Raw genomic sequence first — 24,354 nt, 5'->3', positions numbered from 1 at the left:
GTTACCAAAAATAAATATTTAAAAAGTAATACTCTAAGTGCACTAGTATATGGCTAATGATATCCTATTTCCTCCCACACACATGGGAGTTGTTAATGCTCAAAGATTTTAAACTCTTTTGATGCATTGCCTTTTGAGAGGATGGGCTACAACTAGAAAGAATCTGTATACAATTTAGCAGACTGGTTTGTACAAGTCCAGCCTTAGAAATTCCTGCTTTCTTTTCTGCAATTTGCTGAAATGTCCCAGTATGTACTTCTGTTTCTGCTTTCCCCTTACAATTTGGAACTACCCTTGGGGCACATTTTTAAAAATTGTTCATTGGACAATTGTTTTTAAATATACTATTAACTTACTGAAGGCTGAAATAATCACATTGGCTTTCTATAAAAGAAAATCAAAGTTGCAAAACAGTATAAGCCAGGGGCCCCCAACCCGTGAGTCACGGTCCACTTCTGGACCATGGCCTATTTGCAACCGGGCCATGTGAGTGGATATCTGGGGCTGTGCAAATGCTCTCGACCCCACTTGCACGAGTGTCAGAGGCGCTTGGGGACTCACTTGCATGAGTGTCCTGGGCTCTTCAGACCACACTTGTGTGAGCATCCCAAGCACTCATGCACGTGTCTGCCCTTCCCACAAAACTAGACCCTCTTTCCCCCCTCCCCCCTTGCTCTGGGCCGCCAACCTGGAAAAGTTGAGGAATTCTGGTATAAGCCACTCAACGGCTAACTTTTCTGATTCTGCTTCACTAAGAGAGGAAGGTTGAGGAGGCTTAGCAAAAGATCCTGCAATCCTGGAAGTAAGACCACTATGCTACCAAGGAACTGAAACTAAACCCAACTTCTTAGTACTTGTGCAAATGATACAACCTGCCTGTCCATGGAATTGTCTTATGCTTGAGCCAATTTGTGACTGAGCTACAGTAAAGCTGTGCAAAGGTACAGAAGTTCCCAAGGGTGTCATCATAGATTTCTGTTGCTTTGTCAATCACACGCTTTTGTTGTTAGGGACCGGCCCATATCTGCACAAGGATCCCAGGTCAAAAAATTCATGTAACCTCAGCCAGGCCAGATAACAAAAGTTTCTGTTTTCAAGGCAACACGTATTACTGTATTTGCCCCTGGCACTGAAACATTCTGAATGGGCCAGAGGTTTAGGTACATTAGGTCAAATTCATTTTGTAGTAGGAGAGCTGAGCATCCCTATGGATATAGAAAGATGTTTCTGTACCAAACAGGAATGTTGCAGTCCCATTACCTCCTTATATATATATTTATATATGTACGTAAAAGATGGATGTGGCCATCTTAAGTAACTTTGGGCAGCTCATAACACTTGGCTTTGGGAGAAAAGATCTCATTTGTAGAAAATGGGTATTCATGATAGAACCTGCAGCTCTGTCCAACAGAGGAAGGGTTAAAATTTATTTATAACCTCAACCCAGGCTGAGCCACATATTCATATTTAAAAAATCCTGCCTTGTAGAACTAGCTTTATGATTGGCAACATGTATGATAATTAGTCATAGGTCTCTGGTAATTAGTAGGTGCTTCTGATGTTCTTTTAATAATGTGCCCATTGTGACACAGTCATGATTATACCCCACCCAGACTGTTAATAGTTTACAATTTAATAATAACAATGTCTCAACAAGTGTGTACATACACACAGAAAGATACAGTGGTACTTTGGTACTCATCATTAATAGGTTCTGGGAGATGCAATGGGTACCAAAAATGATGAGTACCAAACGTATTTTTTTCCATAAGGAATAATGTGAGTCACAAGGCAGATGACACTGACACGTTCTAGCTTGTGCACTGAGCACCAAACCAACAACGAGTACCAGCACAAAATTATGACAGGCCTTCCCTCTTACAACTGTTGAAACATCCCCAAGACCACAAGCTTAAAATTTTGATGCTTGACAACTGGCATGTATTTATGACAGTTGCAGTGTCCAGGATTCATGTGATCACCTTTTGTAACCTTCCCAGCTGGCTTCCAACAGCAAAATTAATGGGGGAAGCTGGATTTGCTTAATGTCCACATGATGCACTTAACAACTGTTGCGAGTTGCTTAATAACCATTGCAAAAAAAAAAAAAAAGTAAAATTGGTTGCAACTCAATAACTGTCTTATTCAACAATGGAAATTCTGGTCCAAATTGTGGTTGTAAGTCAAGGACCATCTCAGTCCTTGCGCATTGCACAGATAACATGGAAAGAGAAGTGTCCATGGGAACATTCATGAAAATAAATGCAGGGAGATTTGGAACACAAAGCATATTTAAAATTATGTTGTAGCAGTAGCAGCCAATTTAGATGGTTTTAAAAGGGGATAGGCATTTTCATGGAGAATCAGACTTTCAACAGCTACTAATGCTGATAGCAACTTTTCCAACTAACCATCTTATTAAAAGGGTGTATCTTTTGATTTTTCCCCCCACCAGAGTCTAACATGGCCCTCTTCCCACAGTGATGGCTATACAACTTCTCATGATTCCTAAGTAGCATGTCTTAAATTCCAACATTTAGGAAGTAACAGGACTATTGAGCTTGTTAATGTATCCAGTTCTACTCTTCTTGTGTTATTATTCTGGCATTTATCATCTTTGCTCCTGTTCTCCTCCAAGAAGCAGAGAAATGGAAATTATCGGGTAAGTGGGACCATCTTTTGTAAGTCCTATGTTTTACTGTATAGGTGATTCTCAACCTTGGCAACTTTAACATATGTGGACTTCAGTTCCCAAAATTGGAGTTGCTAGCTGGAGAATTCTGGAAGTTGAAATCCACATATTTTAATGTTGCCAAAGTTGAGAAACACTGGTATAAATGTTGGAGGGAAATTTTCAAGATAGTTGGAATGGACTTACATAAAGAAACAAGTAAAGCATATGTGGCAAGGTTAAAGAGTATTAATTCTTATTATAATTCCACCCAATTTTCAAGGAGTTTCCCAAATACCATGACAAGTTTTCTTCTACATGCTGGTGCAGTACAGCATGACCATTTGTGATGATCTTATCTTAAATTCTACATGTACAAAATTAAGGTTCCCATAGCAGTAAAGAATGATTATATCTTTTTTTAACTTTTATGCTAAAAGTACAAGACTTCAAAAATTTAATTAAAACCAGTTGAAAACTATTTAAAACTGTCTTACTATTCTATGGATGGTTAAGTCTGCATTTCTAATGCAATCTGGTGTGTTCAGAAAGCCAATCTTGAAAAAGGAACTTAAAAAATAGAAATAAGCTCAGAAACAAATGATATGATTTTTGACTGGAAAATAGCGTGCCCATCTATGTCCCAGTCGGTATATAGAACAAAGAGACCTGTCCAGTTTCTGTGTTCTCTTGATCCCTTTCTAACCTACTGCCGTATCACTTTTTCTAAAATCAAGGAGCAGGATTCCCAAACTTTCTGGACTCTTGGTAGTTATCTGCTTGTACATTAAGTATGGGATTCATACTATACCGTTCCAGACAAGTGGCTTAATTTAAGACATTGCATTTCCTTCTACATCTGCTGATTTCAAGGGCTCCTGCAATGCATTCAAACAAGGAGATTAAATTTAGCTATTGGGCCTTTCTAGAGGAAACTGATGGGAGAGGTTGCAACTGTGGAACACTTCCTCCTCTTACAAGTTCAACAGGGTCTCTATACCATTACCATTACATTCTGGGATGGTATACCATTCCAGCCACTTGTCTGGAATGGTATAGGGCAGGGGTGTCAAACTTGTGTCATCACAGCATTATCACATGATGTATCATGACTTTTCCCCCCTTTGCTAAACCAGGCGTAGGCATGGCCAGCGCATGACACATCTGGCCCATGGGCAGTGAATTTGACAGCCCTGGTATAGGGTTTCCTGCTTGTGCAAGTGATTGGACTAGGAAACCTCCAAGGTCCCTTCCAATGTGTTATTCTGTGGTTAACCATGCTTTAGCAATGGAAAAAAGCCAAAATACAGTGAGCCCAGTGGGTTAAGAACAAATTTGTGAATTCACCCTCTGCCATATACAGTGCATATACAGTAGCCGTGTCCCACAATGAACATTACGGTTGCTTTATTCGGCAACTCTGTTAAAAATATGGTTTGGGTGCTTTGGAAGATAATCCAACTGACCAAATATCACACCAAGCATATCAAGTCAAGAAAATGTGACTTTAGTACCAGCCACTTGAGCCTGAAATACCCTGCTACGAATCATAAGTTAGTACCAATTATTGTCCTATCAAGACATAAATACACAATAATAGGTATAAAGAGAATCAATGCATTACATTTTAAACAAAACAAAACAAAACAAAACAAAACAGAATACCATTTTGCTTAGAAATATTGTAACTTGTTAGCTGGATAGGGAAGAAAGTGCTTCCATTTTTAGCAACAGCAGCTAAGGAAACACGTCACACTGGATTACAGGCAGCGTGTTAAGTACAGGAAAAATGCATTTGCTTTGTAGTTTTCAGAGAGGAAACCTATATCCCATGGGGCTCATCTTTTGCTCCTTCTGCAGCAACTGATTATTCTTTTTTTTTTTTTTTTTGAAAGTGGATATTCATCCAACTGGCTACATTACTCTTCATTTTCCTGAAATGTGCTTAGAAAAGGCACTGAGAAATCAATCACACTCACAATTACAGTTGCTTTTTCTCATTGAAAAGCAAAAGCAAGAAGAGAGAACATCGCCTGCCAATAACTGCAAAGTCCGCAGCCATTCCTTCAGTCCATAGAACTAAAAGGTTGGTTTCAGCTCTGTAAAAAGCAGGTAAAAGCTGGCAAGAGGCATTAGGCCATACTGTTGGAGAAACAGTAATTCATTTTCTTCTTTATTTGATACAGGATGCACAATTAAATACATAGCTGAACAAACCGCAAGCGTTTATGTAATATTCCCCTCTCCCTGTTATTCAGATCGATTGGATTAAGGAAAGCCTATCAACCTCTTGCCATACCAATTATTCTTTCCAAGAAAATATATTCCACTTTGCACCACTCTTCCCAGCTATTAAGATGGATTTTCTTTTTTTGCCCATCTCCTCACCTTCATAGCTAGGAGATGCGAAGTTCTAAAGGCTTATGTCTTGTTAGTTGCATCATTTCCAGGGCTATCATGGACATCCAGCATTTCCTGGAACCTCAAGCGTCCTAATACATTCTATCAGTAATGCCTGTTTGGTACTCAGTTTCAATCCCTACCTCAAATAGTCGAAGAGGCTGAACTTAGCTGCCATTTTAGTTTTCCCACAATGCTACCACTCTGAGGCATTGCGGGAAATTAAAAAATGTAGCTTAGAAAGGGCTTTCACCTTAGTTTCTAGGAATTCCCAAGAATAATACTTCATCAAGGCAGAATGAAAACTCTAAATGGCAGCTATGTTCAGCCATACTTTGCTGAGGTGAATCCATTAGGAAGCCATTGAGAAGGTTCACCAGAGAGCTGTTGGCCAAGATCCCACTGAATCCTAGTGTTTCCAATCATTTCATTTGAATAGCCATCTAGATATAATCCTATAACAATAACATGTGGGGAGTTAAATCAGAATCTTAGACTTATGTTTCACTTTTTTCAAGCTGGTATATATTATTTTTCCTTCATGTTATTCTGACAGCAATCATGTTAGGCAAATTAGTTTGGGAGAGAGTGATTGTTCTCATATTACTGAATGATTAAAAGTTTGAAAATTTGGGTATTTGAATTTGGAACCACCCCAATTCTAAGTAAAAGCTCTCAGCCTAACAACAATAGTTTGACATTCTACAATTTTGTAAGTAGTATGCTACAGGAGACTTCTGCTTGTATTTTTTTAAAAAAACTCTAAGCTTGAAAATCTTAGTACGAGCTCTACCACAATGAATATTTGTTCTTTTTTTTACTTCTTCTCTCCTCCTGCCAATGGAAATCAACCTGGGAGGGATTGGCAATAGAGTTGACTATGAGCTATCATTTAAAAGCTTATGTAAAGTTGTGCTATGGTTTTTCAAAGTCCTGGATTTTTCCCCATCATGAATACAGACTTCAGTTCAATTCATGAACACAGACTTTGGATTTCAAATGCATTTCAGTGCAGAACACACTACCCAGTGTTTACATGTCTGCTCATGTTCTGTATATACAGCTTAACTTTCAGTTAGACACAGGAGCATAATTCACTGAGTTCCCAGTGCAAGCTGCACAGAAATGAATGGCGGGTATGTGCAAGAGCACCATTGTGATTTGTGCCATTCCCAGTCATTCAGTGGGGCTTGCCTTGGACATATGCACTTCAATCATTGGAGACAAAACAAGAATAGATTACCCTTTCACAAACACAAAGGAAATGCAGTTTTAATTAACCCCTATCAGAAATCCCTCGGACTTTGTCAATTCACACTCAAAGATACACGTTTTGTGATTCTTTTGAAACATCCGTCAAAAGCGACCCAATACATGGCTAAATACATGAAAGATTTGTTTCTCATTTGCCAATGCAAGGCAAAAAAGAGGGGGCGATTTTTGGGTACAAGGAGAGTTGCACCAGTTGATTATTTTTAGATTTGTTTTTAAATACGGTTATTGATTGTCCTCCATGCTTCAAATGAATACTTTTGAACTGAGATTGCTAGATAATTTATCTAAATGGTTATTTTTACATGCACTTGCTTTCTTGATAGGAAAAAATGTTAATTTCTTTGAAAGGTTTCTTCTAAACGAAGAGTCTGTTTTAAAATATATCACACAGAGCTTTCTATTGATTCATTCTTTGAAATAAAAATATTTTCCCTGATTTTTTTTTTCAAATTTATTTATTTACTTTTATTTACCATTTGTGCTGATGATGGACATGACACAAAACCTGTAACAAACTAGTGAGCTAGTGAGGGGAATTGGGCTGTACAAGACTAGCTTGCTTCTTTTTATTCTAGTTTGTGTAGAACTTAAGCATCAATAGAAAAAAAAAAGGCAAGCTTGGAATTCCAAGGTACAAAAAGGAGATAACTAAGAAACAAACATGAAGAGGAATATTAAAATTTTTGATATTTAATAAAGAGACCAAAAAGCTCCACATATCATGCTTCCATAGAGCAGTTTTGTATAATCTGCCAATCCATGCTGGCTGGAAATCTTGGATGTTTCAGCTTCAATACCTGGAGGCAAATGGTTGGGGAAGTTTAAATAATAATGTATCTTACATGAAATCATATATGTATGAATATATCTGAGTTTATTTTAATCTTATTTCCTCTTTAAAGCAGAGGCTTTATGATCAGCGTCCTTTTCCTGTTTGATTTCAGAATATGTCCGCCTTCCCCAGCCTGATGCATATCAGGTATGTTGGGATCATAAGGCCCACAATTCTCAGATAGTGGCCAGTGGAGATGTATATCCTAACAAATCAGCAGGCTACAATTGAGGTATCTTTCGTCTAGATTAACATCTCTCAACCCCAGCAACTTTCAGACCTGTGGACTTCAACTCCCAGGATTCTCCAGCCAGCATGCATTAATCTAGACTCATTTTCTGTGTCAAGCCACACAGTCTGGCAAATTCTGAATATTAATGAAGTTTAAAGTATCCCTCAATTTCACAGTACTGTTGCTAAAGTAATTCCTTTTTGCCCTTACAATAATAACATCTAGTGTTGAGTCTGAAACACATTGTCAACCAGTAAGCCCAGTGAGTTACTGGGACTTAGCAGTTGCATTAAAGACCATCTTTGCAATATTGTGTGCAAAACTTATTTGGTACATTATTGTTTTGAATGACAATTCAGGGCTCCCACATATTTTTATATTAGTTATAGTATCTTGAATTCACCCTATAGATAACAATCTGTAACTTTCCAGAATGCTATTTTCTTGGGAGGGGGGGTTGTAGGCATATGTCCCTTTGGTTTAATTTGTTTGCATGGAATGAACACTTTTACTGGCTGACATTGTTCAGTTTACTTTACTGGCAATTTGAATGAATAGATACAGTAATATTGGAAGGGCTTCCTTGGTAACTGGATAATTGAACAAATGTGAGAAACATGCAGAATCATGTGCAAAGGATTGTTACAACCCATAACAGTTTTTAAGATAAACATGTGCTTATTGCTTTTGTCTGTGCATGGTGTGTGCATTAGAAGTGGAAGGACAGTACAGCTCGAATTGACAAGAATTACATTCAAGACCAACAGCTATTTGACACCAGAAAAAAATACTGCTTTGACAAGTGACGGGTAGTTGTTTTCATGGATGCAGTGCATTATTTACAGAGATCCATTTCCGTTTGCCAAGTCCTGTTATTTGTAATGTAATTACTCATGATAGATAAGTGCAGTGCACTCTACTTATAATGTCTCCAAACTGAAAATCTGGTACAAAATCTTTTTTTCCACTAGGGCCTATCATCCTACCTTCCTTTTTAATAAACAGCTTATGTTAAAAAGTTTTTCTATCTATTGACATGGGTCAATAGTCATGAGTTGAATGCATCTTTGTAAGCCTTTTCTCAGGGAATGAAATCGAAAAAAAAGAAAAGATGCTTTACTTCTTCCAATACTTTTTTGAATTAGGCTGTTCTGAGCTTCAGGCCACATTGACTTTGAGTTACCCTTTCATATGTGCTTCATGGTCAACGCTGAAGGGCCATGAATTAAAGTGCCAGTCCCATATCACCTTGTCCCCTGCAAATGAGTGCACTATTCTACAAAAAGAAGTCAAGCTTTCAAAGATTTTATAGGTGTGCATGTATCTTAATATTACACTATATTACAGTAACAAAGGACAAACATTATGTGTTATCATCACAGTTATCGTGCAGCTTGTTACCAGGTGGGTAACAAATCACAGATGTGACGAGGCACAAATAAGGAGAGTGTTTGTTTTTAAAGTGCTTGTGTTTTAAAAATACATTCTCTGCTCTTCTTGATTCCACCTTTGTCACAACATTAACATAAAGTGCTTTGTAATGCCAGCAAAATGAAAGGAAATAGTAGGAATTATAAATCCAAGCTGGTGTAGCTGTTTGTGTTTTTGTCAGAAACGACCTGTTTCAAAATAAAATGGAAACGTGTTAAGTTCATGGCCTTTATTCTCTGGCTATTTATACCCTCCTTCCTACTGTTAAATTCCAGAAGTGCCTATGTGGATGTATACCACTCCAGATGGCAGGAGGATCATTCCTTGGAAATAACTTTTTTTTTGCATATTTATATATTTATAACTTGCATATTTTCGCATTCTACATTATTTAAGTGCAAAATGTGATAGAAATAAACTTGTTGCTTAGTGAACAGGTTGGGTGTAACTCACTTCCCCTCCCCTCCCAATGATGTGCAAATAATTCAGGAAGAAGAAATGGAATATCTTTCCAATATTACTTAATTTCTTTTGTGCTGGAATTGTTCTCAAAGCAAATATGGATTCTTGGTTCAGGCTGCCATTTGTGGCTTTTTTTTGTTGTTGTTTTGCCGCTGTTCTTTAATTTCCCAACTGTTGAGGTTTGGGTGATACCTTCCAAGGATACCTTTCTCCAACACACAAAAGATTAGATCCACCTGGTTTATTTATTTTCAAGAATACATAAAAACATCCATTCATAAAAAAGTATGAAAACCTCTTTTTTAAACATCTTACCATATTTAAGTTTGAAAACTATCTTCCTAATCCCAAGTTAAAAACTGCATCCCTGATCTCGGATTTTAGTATGACTTTTTAGCAGAGTCAGTTTTTTTTTTACATATAACTTTGAAGGGATATTTTGGGTTTAGAACAAGTGGTGCAACTCACCCTGCTGATTTTTTTTTTAAAATAAAAAAATAGATTTCAATGCGTCTAGAAATACAGAGAGAAATGTTTAAAAGTTTATTTCTCAATTCACTGCATTTGTGATTTAATAAGCCTACTCGAGCCCTGTTCGTCTCCAGACCTTATATTCATCAGAGGAAAAGGCATGGAGGGGGATGTTTGGGATAGTTACCTTTAAGCATAAAGTGTTGCGTTTCTGATCACATCTACCATTTGTTCCAGTATTTGACTATAGATGTCTAGATCACTTTAAGATGACAATGCAATTCAGAGACTGGTATTGCCATAAAAGAGGTCTATATGTTAAAGGAGTGAATGAATGGAAGAATTGGTCACACTGACTTCTGGAAAGGAAGTTGAAAGGTGATCAATTTATGATCAAGAGGTGCACAAACTTCATTTTACTTAATGACTGTCGTGTGGTTGGAGTTGGAATTTGGAGTAAATTCAGAGGAGGTATTATCCTTAATCCCATTTCAAGACATCCTTCTGATTTTTAGAAAACAGGTGGCTTGATCAGTCAAAAGTTCATGCCATGCAGAATCTTTTCTTTGTGTGTTGGGTGCAAAGGCATTCCTGTCAGTTGTTAGCCAACATTCTGCAGTTTTGATCAGATATTTTGATCATGTTTGTTAATATGTCCTCCTCCTCCACCACCACCTGGTAATATGTGAACCTCAGGTGAAATATGGTTGCCTAATTTGATAGTTTCCTGGTTACCATGGGTTCTTCCAGTGATATTTTCCATGGAATAAAGGCAATTTTGCCCTAAAAGCTTGGGTGTAGAGGACAAAGCAGCAGTTGCTAAATGGTCCTTCTCTGTTTTACAAATGTTATCTCGTTGCCTTATATAGCCTCTTTGAGAAATGCTGTATTTGGGGCTAGTATGTCCTGAAGAGGCTTTTGGAGGACTTGAGTCATAGAGCAACTGACCTTCATCATCTGTGTCAGCATCAATAAATTTATGAATGCCAGCATCATGGAAGTTAAGAACAATCGGTGCCTGCTTCTCAGGTGACTTTGTAGGGGTTCTAGCACTTGCAGTCGTATAAACAGAAGTTTCTGGACTCATCAGAGACCGATCAGAATAGCCAGAACTATCTGTGGCAGCACCTGTAGCTCCCCTGTTCTTGATGGTATCAGGGTATATTCTTAGGACATTTGGAGCTGCTGACCCTACAGCATCCTCTTCCATAAAATTAACCTTCAGAGACCTCAATTTTAGAGGGTTAATGAGTTTTATTGAACTTTTGGGGCTCTCTATGAAAAAGGTAGAGCAATGGCCACTTTCCAGATTTGGTTTTATTTCCATGAATTTGGACCCACTTCCTTCCAGTCTATATGGGTCGTGAAGGGGAAGCTTTCCACCTTTGCTGGTCAGTGATGTCAGTGGGCTATGAGAGTATCTCCCAGCTTCGGGAAATTCAGTCATGCAGCTTATGTAACTGTCAATGCTCGACATGCTCCGCATGTCAATTATTCCATCTGCCCGAGTAGTCAACAAAGGGACCATTGGGCCAGGAATGGCCTCCATTTCTAGTTCTTCTTTTTGCTTGCTGGGTTGAGCTGTCTCCTTTAAATTGAGGTTTGGCTGTGACTGAGCTTTAGTCATTTTGTTGTACATGTCTTCCAGTTGCTGAACATTCAGATGCTGAGGGCTAGAGGAAGACCTAGCTTTTTCAGGTGATCCTTGTTCCTTTGTCTCCAAGGATTTATTGGAGCTAGTTTCAGAGATTGATCTTTTGGTCCATTTCCATTTGCTTGGGGATAAATGATTGTCCTGAACTTTATCCTTTTTTCCTGCATTTTCTCCCTTCTTTTCAACAACGATGTCCATCAATTCTATACTACGTGCAAAAGCATCCTTCATGTTCATGGACACGATGCTTCCGTTCCTTTTGGCTCTTTCAAGGGCTTCCCTACGCTTAATGGCTTTTTCCTGCCTCTTCTGTTCTTTGTAGAACTCTGAAAAGTTATTTACAATGATTGGGATTGGAAGGGCAATCACTAAGACTCCAGCAATACAGCATAAGCCACCAACTATCTTACCTAAAAGAGTCTTAGGGTAGATATCTCCGTAACCAACGGTTGTCATGGTTATTGTTGCCCACCAGAACGATGCTGGTATGCTCTTGAATTTTGTATCTTCCTCATCTTTTTCTGCGAAAAACACTAAGCTTGAAAAGATCATAATGCCCATGGCCAAAAACAAAATAAGTAATCCAAGTTCGTTGTAGCTTCTCCTCAATGTAAACCCCAGAGATTGCAAACCAGTTGAATGCCTGGCCAACTTTAGAATACGGAGTATCCTCATGATACGAAATATCTGGACTACCCTCCGGACATTTTGGAATTGAAGTACACTTTTGTTGGATTCTGTGAGGAAGATGGTGACATAATAGGGCAAGATTGCTAGCAAGTCAATGGCATTCAGGGGCCCTTTGAAAAATTTCCATTTCTTAGGAGAAGAGAGGAAACGCAAGAGATATTCCATTGTAAACCATGCAATGCACACGGCCTCTACGTGAGCTAGCTGCGGGTTATCTGTAGGATTTCCATACTCATCTGTATCCTGAAGCTCAGGAAGAGTATTTAGAGACAAGGCAATTGTAGAGAGCACAATGAACATGATGGAAATAATGGCCAAAATCTGCAAAAGAAAGAAGAAAAGTAGTCAATACCACAAAGAAATCACAAGGCATCTTACATTTGCTATGTTTTTTAAAAGAAAAAAAAATGGCTTCATACAAATCGATGAAGGAAGGATGGGTCCGTGAAATATGGTAAGAAGCCTGGGAAGGCCTGTCTTTTCATCCAGCATTAGGACCAGAGGTGGTATTCAGCAGGTTCTGAACAGTTCTGGAGAACTGGTAGTAGAAATTTTGAGTAGTTCGGAGAACCAGCAAATCCCACCTCTGACTGGAGATTTTACAGTATCCTTCCCCTGCGACGCCCACCAAGCCACACCCACAGAACCAGTAGTAAAAAAATTTGAATCCCACCACTGATTAGGACCAATGTGAAATTAAACACAGGGCCCAAAGCAAATCATCAAGGCTTACTGCAGGGTTTCTTAAACTGCTGATGGAACTCTTCAGAATTAGATTCAGAATAAAGCTGGAAGGGACCTTGACTGTCCAGTCTCTTCTAAGTCCCCCTAAAGAATATTGACACTTCTCCCAATGAAGATGTTTATATATCTCAGAAAGGCAGGAGACACTACAGGTAGTCTTCAACTTACAACAATTCATTTAGTGATCATACGAAGTTACAATGACACTGAAAAAAAAAGACTTATGACCATTTTTCACACTTATCTGAAGCATCCCCATGGTCATGGGATTTACATTTGGATGCTTGACAGCCGGTTTATATTAATGTCTGTTGCAGTGTCCCAGGGACATATGATCATCTTTTGCAAATTTCTGACAAGCAAAGTCAATGGGGAAACCAGATTCACTTAACAATCATGTTACTAATTTAATAACTGCAATGATACACTTAACAAATCTGGCAAGAAAAGTTGTAAAACGGGGCAAAACTCACTTAACCAATTTCTCACTTAGCAATATAAATTCTGGGCTCAATTGTGGTCATAAGTCGAGGACTACCTGTAATGCATAAGTAACAGAGGATGGAAGTATACATATTCATAGGTAAAGGATCTCAAGTTACTATAGCTAATGCAGCTCAGATTATTTCCTGCATCTGTTCCTTTGGAAATCAAAAGGGAGAAATAAAGCAATAAAACATGAAAACATCTCACATAAATCAAGAAGAGGGGACAGCTTGTGAACACCAGGTGTCAAGAGAAAGATAATTTCCCATTGCAAATCAGTGGAGTTGTTCTAATAACGTATCAATATATAAAGTAACAATATATATTATATCTCTGTATATCAACTTGGTTTAATCAATCCCATTCATCTAAGAACTGATTTTCCCCAAAGCAGGATGTTAGTGGAACCCAGTATGTATGTTCTTGTGTTGTACAGACCCTTGGTCATTGTATAATGATGTTTTGGAATAGTATTTTTGGGTTTATATATTGGTTTTTTTTTTGTATTGGTTATTAGCCATCCATTACTTATTTAAGGACAGCCATATAAATTTCTAAATAAATAAATAAATAAATAAACAAACCAAATAGTTGTACTGACTTCTAGAGTCTCTTTCAGCTCCACAGTTCTTGATTCCCAGGCCTTCTTACATCTAAGTATCAATCATGCCTTATCTTGCCTAGCTTTTGAGATGAGAAAACGTTAAGTGCCTGTGAATAAGCAGCTACATCTGTATTTTCTTTGCTTAGGGGCAGCTTTATCTCCTCAATTTACTTTAAAAGGCATGACAGCATATTTTCACAACGTTAAAGTCTAAAAAGTACTTTTTCTTACAACAAGCCAAGTTTGCTTCAAAGGTGAATGGTATGCACGACACCAATGCCTTATTATACAGTCACTGCATATGTTTCTCTCCAGGGATTTATACTCCACTCAAATGGCTTACATCCTTCAAAAATACTAGAAACAGATAATAAAACTGTAATGTGTGATGTAAAATATCAGCCACCTAATAAAACAGCAATGCAAAATAACATACAAAACACAATCAAAGCCAAGTGCTATGGCCCAGCACATTGTACATCATCTGCTTGATCAGATAAAAGCTGGATGAAACAATTTTTCACCAAACAGTGGAATTAAGAGTGAAAGAGGACAACTCATTTCATAATCTGGGAAGGATTATGAAGGAAAAAAGGGAAAAAAACAGACCCAGGAAACTATAGACCAATCAGCCTAATATCAATAACCGGGAAGATAATGGAAAAGATAATAAAAAAACAGATCTAGAAACATCTAGAAACAAGTAAAGTAATAACTAGCAGTCAGCACGAGTTTGTTAAAACAGATCATGCCAAACCAATCTTATTTCATTCTTCAACATAGTGACTAAATTAGTAGACCAGCGAAATACTGTGGATATAATATATTTAGATTTCAGCAAGGCATTAGACAAAGTAGATTACAACCTACTTCTTAGTAAGCTAGAAAAAAGTGGAATAGATAGCACCACCACTAGATGGACTCGCAACTGGCTGGCAAACCATACTCAACGAGTAGTCTTAATGGGTCTAAGTCTACATGGAGGGAAGTAAGCAGTGGGGTGCCACAAGGTTCCATCTTAGGCCCAGTACTCTTCAATATCTTCATTAACGACTTAGATGAGGGAATAGAAGGGGGACTTACCAAATTTGCAGGTGATACTAAGCTGGCAGGAATAGCTAACACCCAAGAAGATAGGCTCAAGATCCAGATGAATCTTGACAGACTAGAACACTGGGCCATATCTAACAAAACGAAATTCAATGTAGAGAAAAGTAAAGTCCTACACTTGGGCAAGAAAAACCAAAAGTACACATATAGACTGGGTGAAACCAGGCTCAATAGCAGCAACTGTGAGAGGGATCTTGGAGTCTTAGTGGACAACCAGCTAAATATGAGCCAGCAGTGCGCAGCAGCAGCCAAAAAAGCTAATGTAATCCTAAATTGTATTAACAGAGGGATACAATCAAGATCAAGGGAGGTACTAATACCACTCTATAAAGCCTTAGTAAGACCACACCTAGAGTACTGCATTCAGTTTTGTTCACCACATTATAAAAAAGATGTTGAGACTCTAGAAAACGTACAGAGAAGAGCAACCAGGATGATTAGGGGACTGGAGACTAAAACATATGAAGAATGGTTACAGGAACTGGGCATGGCTAGTCTAGTGAAGAGAAGGACCAGGGGAGACATGATAGCAGTCTTCCAATATTTGAGGGGCTGCCACAGGGAGGAAGGGGTCAAGCTATTTTCTAAAGTGCCTGAAGGCCAGACAAGGAATAATCGATGGAAACTGAACAAGGAGAGATTTAACCTGGAAATAAGGAGAAACTTTCTGACAGTGAGAACAATCTGTTAAGTGTGGCCACCAAGAACATCTTTTCCCTTGTCCTGAATAAGTATGCATCATGAATACCATCATATTGTAAATAATATTGTCTTTCATCCTTAGACTCTCTGGTGAGTCGGGAGGAGTTGTTTTATAAGTTCTAATTATAAGATATGGCGAGAAAACATGTAATAGTCAGGAGGTGAAAATGGCCGCAGAAATCTCATTAGGAAGAGCGAGTCTCTTCCCTATTACTCATCCAGCGAATGTTTACTCTTTTTAAAACTCCGAAATAGGGTTTATAATTTGCAGCTTCTGTAGGATAATGAGATTGGGAATGTGTGCATGTGTCTGTGCTTGTGAGCTTCATTATGACAAAATAAAATCTATACTTGTATGAGTGAGTTCAAACACACAGGAAGCGGATGGGAGGAAATGGCTTCATTATTTATTTATTTAAATTTATTATAGCTCCATGGTTCAGTCAGTTTCAAAATCCAGGTTGACAAGATGGGATGCTTGATCATTGCACAGGATTTTTCTTTATCCTTATTTTCTTTTCCTGTCTACTTTCTCTTCTTAGAGGAAAATCATTTTAAATTCAGCTCTCTTCTGAAGACTAAATATAGTTAAGTATCAACAGAAGCCTCTTAAATGATCAAACACTGAATGCACTACATCCATGATAATATTACAAAGGATGATTTAAAGCATTCCAGGGTTTTTGACTTTACACTGGTTCAGTCACACTGTCGATATTGTTAAAGTAACTCTGTTTGTATTGTCAAGATCACTCTTATTACATGAGTGCAAACAATGTTTAGGATCTTTTCCTGTTGTTGGGCAAATTTTGTTATGCTTCATCTGTCTAAATGCAGCATGGATTTGTAGTTTAACCTCAGATAATTTTTCTAATCCATTGCAAAAAAAAAAAAAATTGGCTCTTATCAGCACTTCTGTTTTGGAGTATAATATGTAGACAAGCAGATTCTGGGAACACAAAGTAACAGCTGGTTTTAGGAAAACTCTCCATATTTAATTAACTTAAGCCTTGTAAATCAAGATGTCTCACATTTAATTTTGGGACTTTAGGACAATCAGCGTTAAAGAGATTGGGAGCACTAAACGTTTTTCTAAGTAAAGGCTATTGATTGTATGAATCAAACACACATTTCTTCTGACTTTTTCCATTACAAGCATCTTTTTCCCTCTAGGTCACAAGACCTAGAGTAAAACTGCTCTTAAGTCAAGTCAGCCGTATAGGAAGATGAATATTCTTCTCTATCCTTTTTCCTATGGGTGTTACAACAGACCATCAAATTGATTCCGACTTTTCACTGATGAACTCAAGATGTGCTCCTCCTCCAATTTCTTCCCATAACAATCGTGCAAAGGGCTGAGAGAAAATGAGTGGCCCAACTGATCTTCTGTGACTAAAGGTGAAAAAAATCTGGGTCTTTTCAGTTTCGGTTCAACATTTTAGCCATTATATCTGACTTAGACTTATTAGAATAACAAAGTAGGAAGGGACCTTGGAGGTCTTCTAGTCCAACCCCCTGTTTAGGCAAGAAACCCTACACTACTTCAGACAAATGGTTATCTAATCTCTTCTTAAAAAGTTCCAGTGTTGGAGCATTTACAATTTCTGGAGGCAAGTTGTTCCACTGATTAATTGTTCTAACTGTCAGGAAATTTCTTCTTAATTCTAGGTTGCTTCTCTCCTTGATTAGTTCATATCTGCGGAAAATTATCAATAGGAGGATATTCTGTCAAAGATACTGAAATAAGTTGACCTAGACCTAGAATTAGTTGCGTCCATAAAAAGGCAACAATATCATATAAAGTATATGAAGATAGCATCATTTGTTGCTGGAACTATTACTAGTTGTGTCCTGCTGTCTGATACCAACAGAAGTTGAGACATTAGCATAATCAAACAATCATATTATTTCCTCCCCTTGTCCCCAAATGCCCAGGTTTTAAATAATTATGTGTCTTTGTATGGGTAGAAGCTTTTCTTCAATTGGAGTACACAACAGCAGCAGCCAAATGCATGGCAATGCCAATTTTACCTCCTGCTCATACAGTGCAAGCACATTCTTTCATCCCTGCTCTCTCACCCCTCCTCCATAATTTATGTTTCCTTATTTCCTTGAGACACCTTTCCTCTTAAACAGCCCCCACACAATGACACGAAAGCTTCATTGCAATTCTGTTTGAATTGAAATACTGTGTTCACAGAATCAAACCAGACTATTGGCTATTGTATCAACCAATGATACAATTGAACTCCTTCAAATGTGCTTATTCCCACCTATGGGGACCATGAAATTTGTACCCACCCACCCACCCCCGAAACATAAGGACTGCATAGTGTGCCACAGCAAGGGTGATGATTTAAAACACAAATGAAGCGGTATTATTTGTTGTTCACTTGTGCTCTGTCATTACCTACTCTTACTTCTTGTCTAAGTTCCAGCCCTCAGGAACTTATCAGAGATGGTGTGCTGTGAAGAAGATTCAACAGCTCATAGCAAGGCTGCATGTGGCAAAGTGATTCATAGCAAGGGGTTCTGTTGCTTTTGTAATCACAGCACCAAAAAGTAGCACTTCTAAGGGACTGCTTCAGTACTGTACATAAGGTATTTCCCCATCTCTTTCCTCACAAAATGTTACGTACAAAATGTGGTGTTCGGCGCTTTTCAGTTTGGTTCAATCAGCCAGATGTCAAGAGAGTATGTATTTTCTCAAGACGATTGTAATGCTCAATGAAATCAAAAGGAGATTAGATAACAAAAGGATACATTTGTCAATAATTTGCTTATGTGCAATTAACAAAAAGGTTTAAAATAGATAAAATATTTTATGGTTTTAAACAAAATAAGACCGAGTTTGAAATAGAATTATATACTAATGATGAACATGTAAAGTCCTACACTTAGGCAAGAAAAACCAAAAGCACACATATAGACTGGGTGAAACCAGGCTCAATAGCAGTAACTGTGAGAGGAATCTTGGAGTCTTAGTGGACAACCAGCTAAATATGAACCAGCAGTGTGCAGCAGCAGCCAAAAAAGCTAATGCAATCCTAAATTAACAGAGGGATACAATCTAGATCAATTGAGGTACTAATACTGCATTAACAGAGGGATACAATCAAGATCAAGAGAGGTAGTAATACCATTCTATAAAGCCTTAGTAAGACCACACCTATAATACTGCATCCAGTTTTGGACACCACATTAAAAAAAAGATGTTGAGACTCTAGAAAAAGTACAGAGAAAAGCAACCAGGATGATTAGGGGACTGGAGAGTAAAACATATGAAGAACGGTTACAGGAACTGGGCATGGCTAGTCTAGTGAAGAGAAGGACCAGGGGAGACATGATAGCAGTCTTCCAATATTTGAGGGGCTGCCACAGAGAGGAAGGGGTCAAGCTAGTTTCTAAAATGCCTGTAGACCAGACAAGGAATAATTGATGGAAACTGAACAAGGAGAGATTTAACCTGGAAATAAGGAGAAACTTTCTTACAGTGAGAATAATCAACCAATGGAATAGCTTGCCCTTGGAAGTTGTGGGAGTGCCATCACTTGAGACCTTCAAGGAGATTGGACTGCCATTTGTCAGAAATGGTGTAGGGTCTCCCGCTTGGACAGGGAATTGGACTAGATCACCTACAAGGTCCCTTCCAATTCTGATTATCTGTTATCTGTTAAGTTATTGCTTAAATGTTGCTGAAACTGAAAGAATCCATGATAAAATGGGCTAAGACGTTTGGCTAGAATATACCAGTTGACTAATAGGAAAATATGAAGTTGAAACAATATACCATTATGCATTATGTTCTAGTCTGAGAATTTTTATAAAATGATTTGTAACAGAATCATAGGGCTGGAAGGGACTTTGGAGATCTTCTAGTCTAAATATTATTGGTATTTGTCACCAGAGAAATTGTCTAGAGCACGGGTGTCAAACTCAGAGGATCACGTTGCCATCATGTGATGTATTGTAACATTTTTTTACCTTTGCAGAGCTGGTGTGGTTTTGGCCTGTGCATGATGCATCTGGCCCGTGGGCTACCAGTTTGTCACCTCTGGTCTAGAGCAGGGGTCTCCAAACTTGGCAACTTTAAGACTTGTGGACTTCAACTCCCAGAATTCCTCAGGCAGTCCACAAGTCTTAAAGTCCACAAGTCTTAAAGTTGCCAAGGTTGGAGACCCCTGCTCTTGAGGGTATAATGGCATTTCGGATGTTTTCTGGAAATGAGAACATGTAAAAAAGCTTAAAAATTGGGTACAAATTTGTGCATTAATTCATAAGTTTTTAAATGTGAAAGTATAATTGAAATCAGGGACTTTTACTTTGGGATTAATAAACAGACAACTAGAAAAAAGTAATGGAATTTTTTTTTTACACTGTATATGACAACTGCATCAACATTATTATATGCTCAAAAGTGAAAAGGCTCAACATTCTCCACAATGGAGGAATGGTTGATGAAGAGAATGGAACTTGAGATGGCTAAATTAACTTCTTTGATTAGAGAAAAAACAATACCTATCTTTATGGCTGACTGGAAAATCTATATAGACTTTTTGTATAAAACAGAAAATGTACTTGTGATTTGTGGTTTTGATGATTAGAAAAAAAACTAAATAAGTGAAAAGAAAGAGTTTTCTTTTGTAATCATAGAGATACTTTTGCAAGTATACTTATATTTGCTTCAAATAAAATCAGAAGCTTCTTCATTCCATTTCTTTCTTTCTGCCCTTTTGCTTTTTTCTTTATTGCTTTTACTCTTTGTGTTAGTTTTTATGTTCTTTCTAAACCTTTCAATAAAAATTGTTTTAAAAATTGCTACTATTTTTAAGCCAGACCTCCAAATGGAAGAAGCCTTAAAATAGAAGATTCATTTTGACAGCCGTTCAAATAGGGGACACTTTTAAAAAGAAAATTGTCCTTCATAAAAGGCAGCACTGACCTCACTATTATTCCTTTTTTCCCCAAAATGGAAAATACTGATACTTCAGAACTATCTTCAACCCATTAGTTCAACTTCTGGCCCTACTTTCAGACAGCAGTTGAGTAAAACTCTGGTATTTACAGCTGCTTTCTGCACATTTGAAACTGCTATCTTGTTCACAGTACATTCTTTCATGGATTTTCAGAAGCTTTGTATTCCAAATCCTTACTATTTTTATTGCATTTTCCAATGTCCTTCCTTGTTTATACATACTTTTCCAAAGAACATTGCACAATTCTAAGCACAGAACTGAAAAGGATGTTGAACTAAGATCTATACTTTAGATAAAATATTTCATTGTATCACTCTGAAGTGGTTCTATCTACATACATACCTACCTGCCTGCCTGCCTATCTACATCTATCTATCTATCTATCTATCTATCTATCTATCTATCTATCTATCTATCTATCTATCTATCTATCTATCTATCTATCTATCTATCTATCTATCTATCTATCTATCTATCTATCTATCTATCTATCTATCTATCATCTCTCTCTCTCTCTCTTCCTATCTACGGTTGGTCGGTCAGTCGGTCGGTCTGCCTGCCTGCCTACCTACCTACCTACCTACCTATCTATCTATCAGACAATTATTAGCTTCTGTCAAAACATTTAGAAGTGAGTGACTAAGTGGTATTTGCTGGGGGCTCTCTAATAACATTGTATGATAGGATTGGTTTAACAGCAGTGGTTCAAATATTGTGATCAGTGGCTGTATCCCTATGTAGTATTGCTCCAGGACATCATGGGAAATATAAATTGACAGCTGCTTGAGGTTGGGCAAAACAATGCCCTTGGAGAAAATATATGCAAAGGTCAAAGGAAGGCATCACGATTGATGGACTATGACAAAGTACTGGGACCTACCTTGCAGTTCTTCAAGCATTCCTTGGTATTGATGATATATGGATAATATAAAATTAAATATTGTCTTAGTTCTTTCTTTGCTGCAGAAACTAAGTTAGTCTATTAAATTTTACTGTGGTCCAAATTTTATGCTGGTTGGTTAGAACAGTTTTCATAAGCATACTCCTACCTTTTCTTTATGTGCATACTATACAATTAATTCAATACTAATCAGTAAACCAGTTTGGGATACCAATTCTATCAGGTAGAAACTGAGAGAGTGACTTCTAAGAGAGTGACCCTTCTCTCAGGCATTAGAACCATCTAGTCCCGTGATGGTGAACCTATGCCACGCATGCCGGAAGTAGCATGCAGAGCCACCTCTCTGGGCACGCCAGCCTTCGCCCATTGCTCTTCCAGGTTCCGGAGTGCCAGCTGGTCTTCGCATGCACGGGAGCGCCAGAAACCAGAAGAGAGCTCCTGGCATGCACATGCACGCTGGCCAACTGGTCTTCCAGTTTTTAATGTGCATGCGTGCACAAAGACCAGCTGGCTGGTGCACACATTAGAAACCAGCCGGCCATCTGGTCTTCCGGTTTCTAATGCACATGCGCATTTGAAGACCAGCTGATGGCGCAGTCATGTGCATTAGAAACCAGCCGGCCAGTTGGTCTTCACGTGTACATGTGCATTAGAAGCTGGAAGACCAGGTGGCCGGCACACATGCTCGGTGCCTTTTCGGTGTGCATGTGCTCCCGTTTTAGCATTTGGTGCTGAAAAGCTTAACCATTACTTGTCCCTCTCTCTCAGCCCTAGGAAGGAGGTGATAGCAAAATACTTCTGAAAAGCCTTGCATGAAGACTTCAGGGACTTATCATGGCAGTTGTCAGGAGTCAAGACTGACTTAAAGACTGACTGCAAGCAAACACACACACACACACACACACACACACACACACACAGGGAGAGGGGGAGGGACAGAGTGAAAAAGAAGGGATTTCTACTTCAGCAAAAGGTGCATCCAAGTTTGGAAGAAATATTATTAAAGTAGTGTAAAATCTTCACTTTTTAAAATCCAACAAAAGAGTGCAGTCAGTGACAATCAGTATATGATAAAACAACTAAAAATACAAAAAATATACTCTCATATGAGAAGATTGTAATCAAATAAGATTCCTGCTACCGTCATTTATTCACTAAGAAATTCAGAATGCAGGTTGGATCTTACAATTCTCATTCTCTCTCTTTTTCCAGTGTTATGTGTGCATGATCTGAGCTTGCACAGAAAAGGGTAAAGCAGCTTTAGTGGTACGTGTGAAATACTAGCCAAAGACCGGTATTGTACAATTGTACGCGTTGTACAATTAGCACCATAGGCAATTGCTTTGAACTACAATGATGCAAACATAATGAAGTGCTGTCACAACAAAGCTTTGCCAATTTGTACTTGGGTCACAGCATCACACAGACATAAAAAGATACAATCTATTCTGCTGCCCCCCCCTTTCCTCTTTGATTTCCCTGCATATAGAGGGCTGAATACAACTAAAATAATTTTTTTCAGATACAATAGGACCTTGGCAAGCGCTAAGAAAAATACCCATGGGAATATTTGTTAGCAAACTTCACTATCTCGGATCTGAGCCTCCTAATTTCAAAGTCAAATTGTTAACCATGTTGGATCACTCTAAAAATATTAATTATAGAAACTGACTTATGGAGGATCAAGTGATGATATAACTTAAAGCGATAATTAAAATTGTGCCTATTACTGTTCTACTGTTGTCCTGGCAACCTCCCAAACCCATCTAACCTTTACCACATTTAATGCTTGTTCACTACAGATTAATTCGACTGGTTCCCAAAATCACAATCAAGAAACAATTCTGAAATGACCGTATGCATTTGATTTAAAAAGTGCTCTGACTTTGTGAGATAATAAAAACAAAGCTGACCTTTCCTGCCCCCTCCCGCCAGACAGCTATATAAACTCTTGCTCCATTCCCAAATAATCCCCTACTACAATGTAATAGTTTGCTCCATTGCACTTTGATGTTGAATGGTAATTATCAGTGAGAGGCAAGATGAATGAATAAGCAGAGAAACTACAATGGTAAACAAACTCTCTTGTAGCCAAAAGTAAGCCTGACAATAAGGGAATCTTCAAAGCTGTCAGTTTTTCTTGGTCTTTGCATATCTCTCCTATGCCAAGTTGCAAAATCTTCTTAACAAGCACAACAACATGCCAGCAGGGGTCTCTTTGTGACTGAGTGGCAGTGAAACCTATGCTTTACTGCACTGCAGTCAACATCACTATAACTGCCATTCACTCACAAAAGGGCAGAATATGCACACTCTCTCTCCTTCTTCCGTTATTGTTAAATGCAACCTCTTTTCAGATATCAACAGGATTGTAAGCAAGGGCTCCCTACCACCGGAAAGATTCTAGAAAGTCTAAACATTAAGTCAGATGTTGCCGTTAGGAGATTAGTAGCTTTCCTGTCTAGTGACAGGCTCACTGTGTTTTGACTTTCATGTTGCTTCTTCCCCATTCTTGATTTTGCTGACATCCTGCCAGATGACAAATTTGGAGACATTAGATCCTTTGCCCATCCTGCTTTAGGTCATTATGATATCCAGTTTTGAATTTTGTAAACTTACAAGAAAACTTACAAATTTTGAGAGGGGCAGCTTCATGAATCCCATCCATCCGTCAATCAATCATACTTCACAGAATGAGAGTTGGAAGAGCTAA

General features: G+C 38.2%; 1 protein-coding gene across 1 annotated transcript in view; it reads right to left on the bottom strand.

Annotated features, from left to right (window-relative positions):
• Positions 1-5,828: 5,828 nt before the first annotated feature.
• Positions 5,829-24,354, bottom strand: part of KCNB1 (potassium voltage-gated channel subfamily B member 1) — a 209,014-nt gene continuing 190,488 nt past the window's right edge. The window contains exon 3 of the mRNA XM_026664867.2: positions 5,829-12,439. Within this exon, the coding sequence (XP_026520652.1) occupies positions 10,400-12,439 (2,040 nt within the window). The 3' untranslated portion in view covers positions 5,829-10,399. The remainder of the gene's footprint in view (positions 12,440-24,354) is intronic.

The sequence above is a fragment of the Notechis scutatus genome, chromosome 3 (assembly GCF_049901735.1).
Source record: "Notechis scutatus isolate UNSWTSFEM ecotype Mainland chromosome 3, rNotScu1.2, whole genome shotgun sequence".
Lineage (NCBI taxonomy): Eukaryota > Metazoa > Chordata > Lepidosauria > Squamata > Elapidae > Notechis > Notechis scutatus.
The sequence above is the reverse complement of the archived record's forward strand: the minus strand, read 5'-3'. Positions and strand labels throughout refer to the sequence as shown.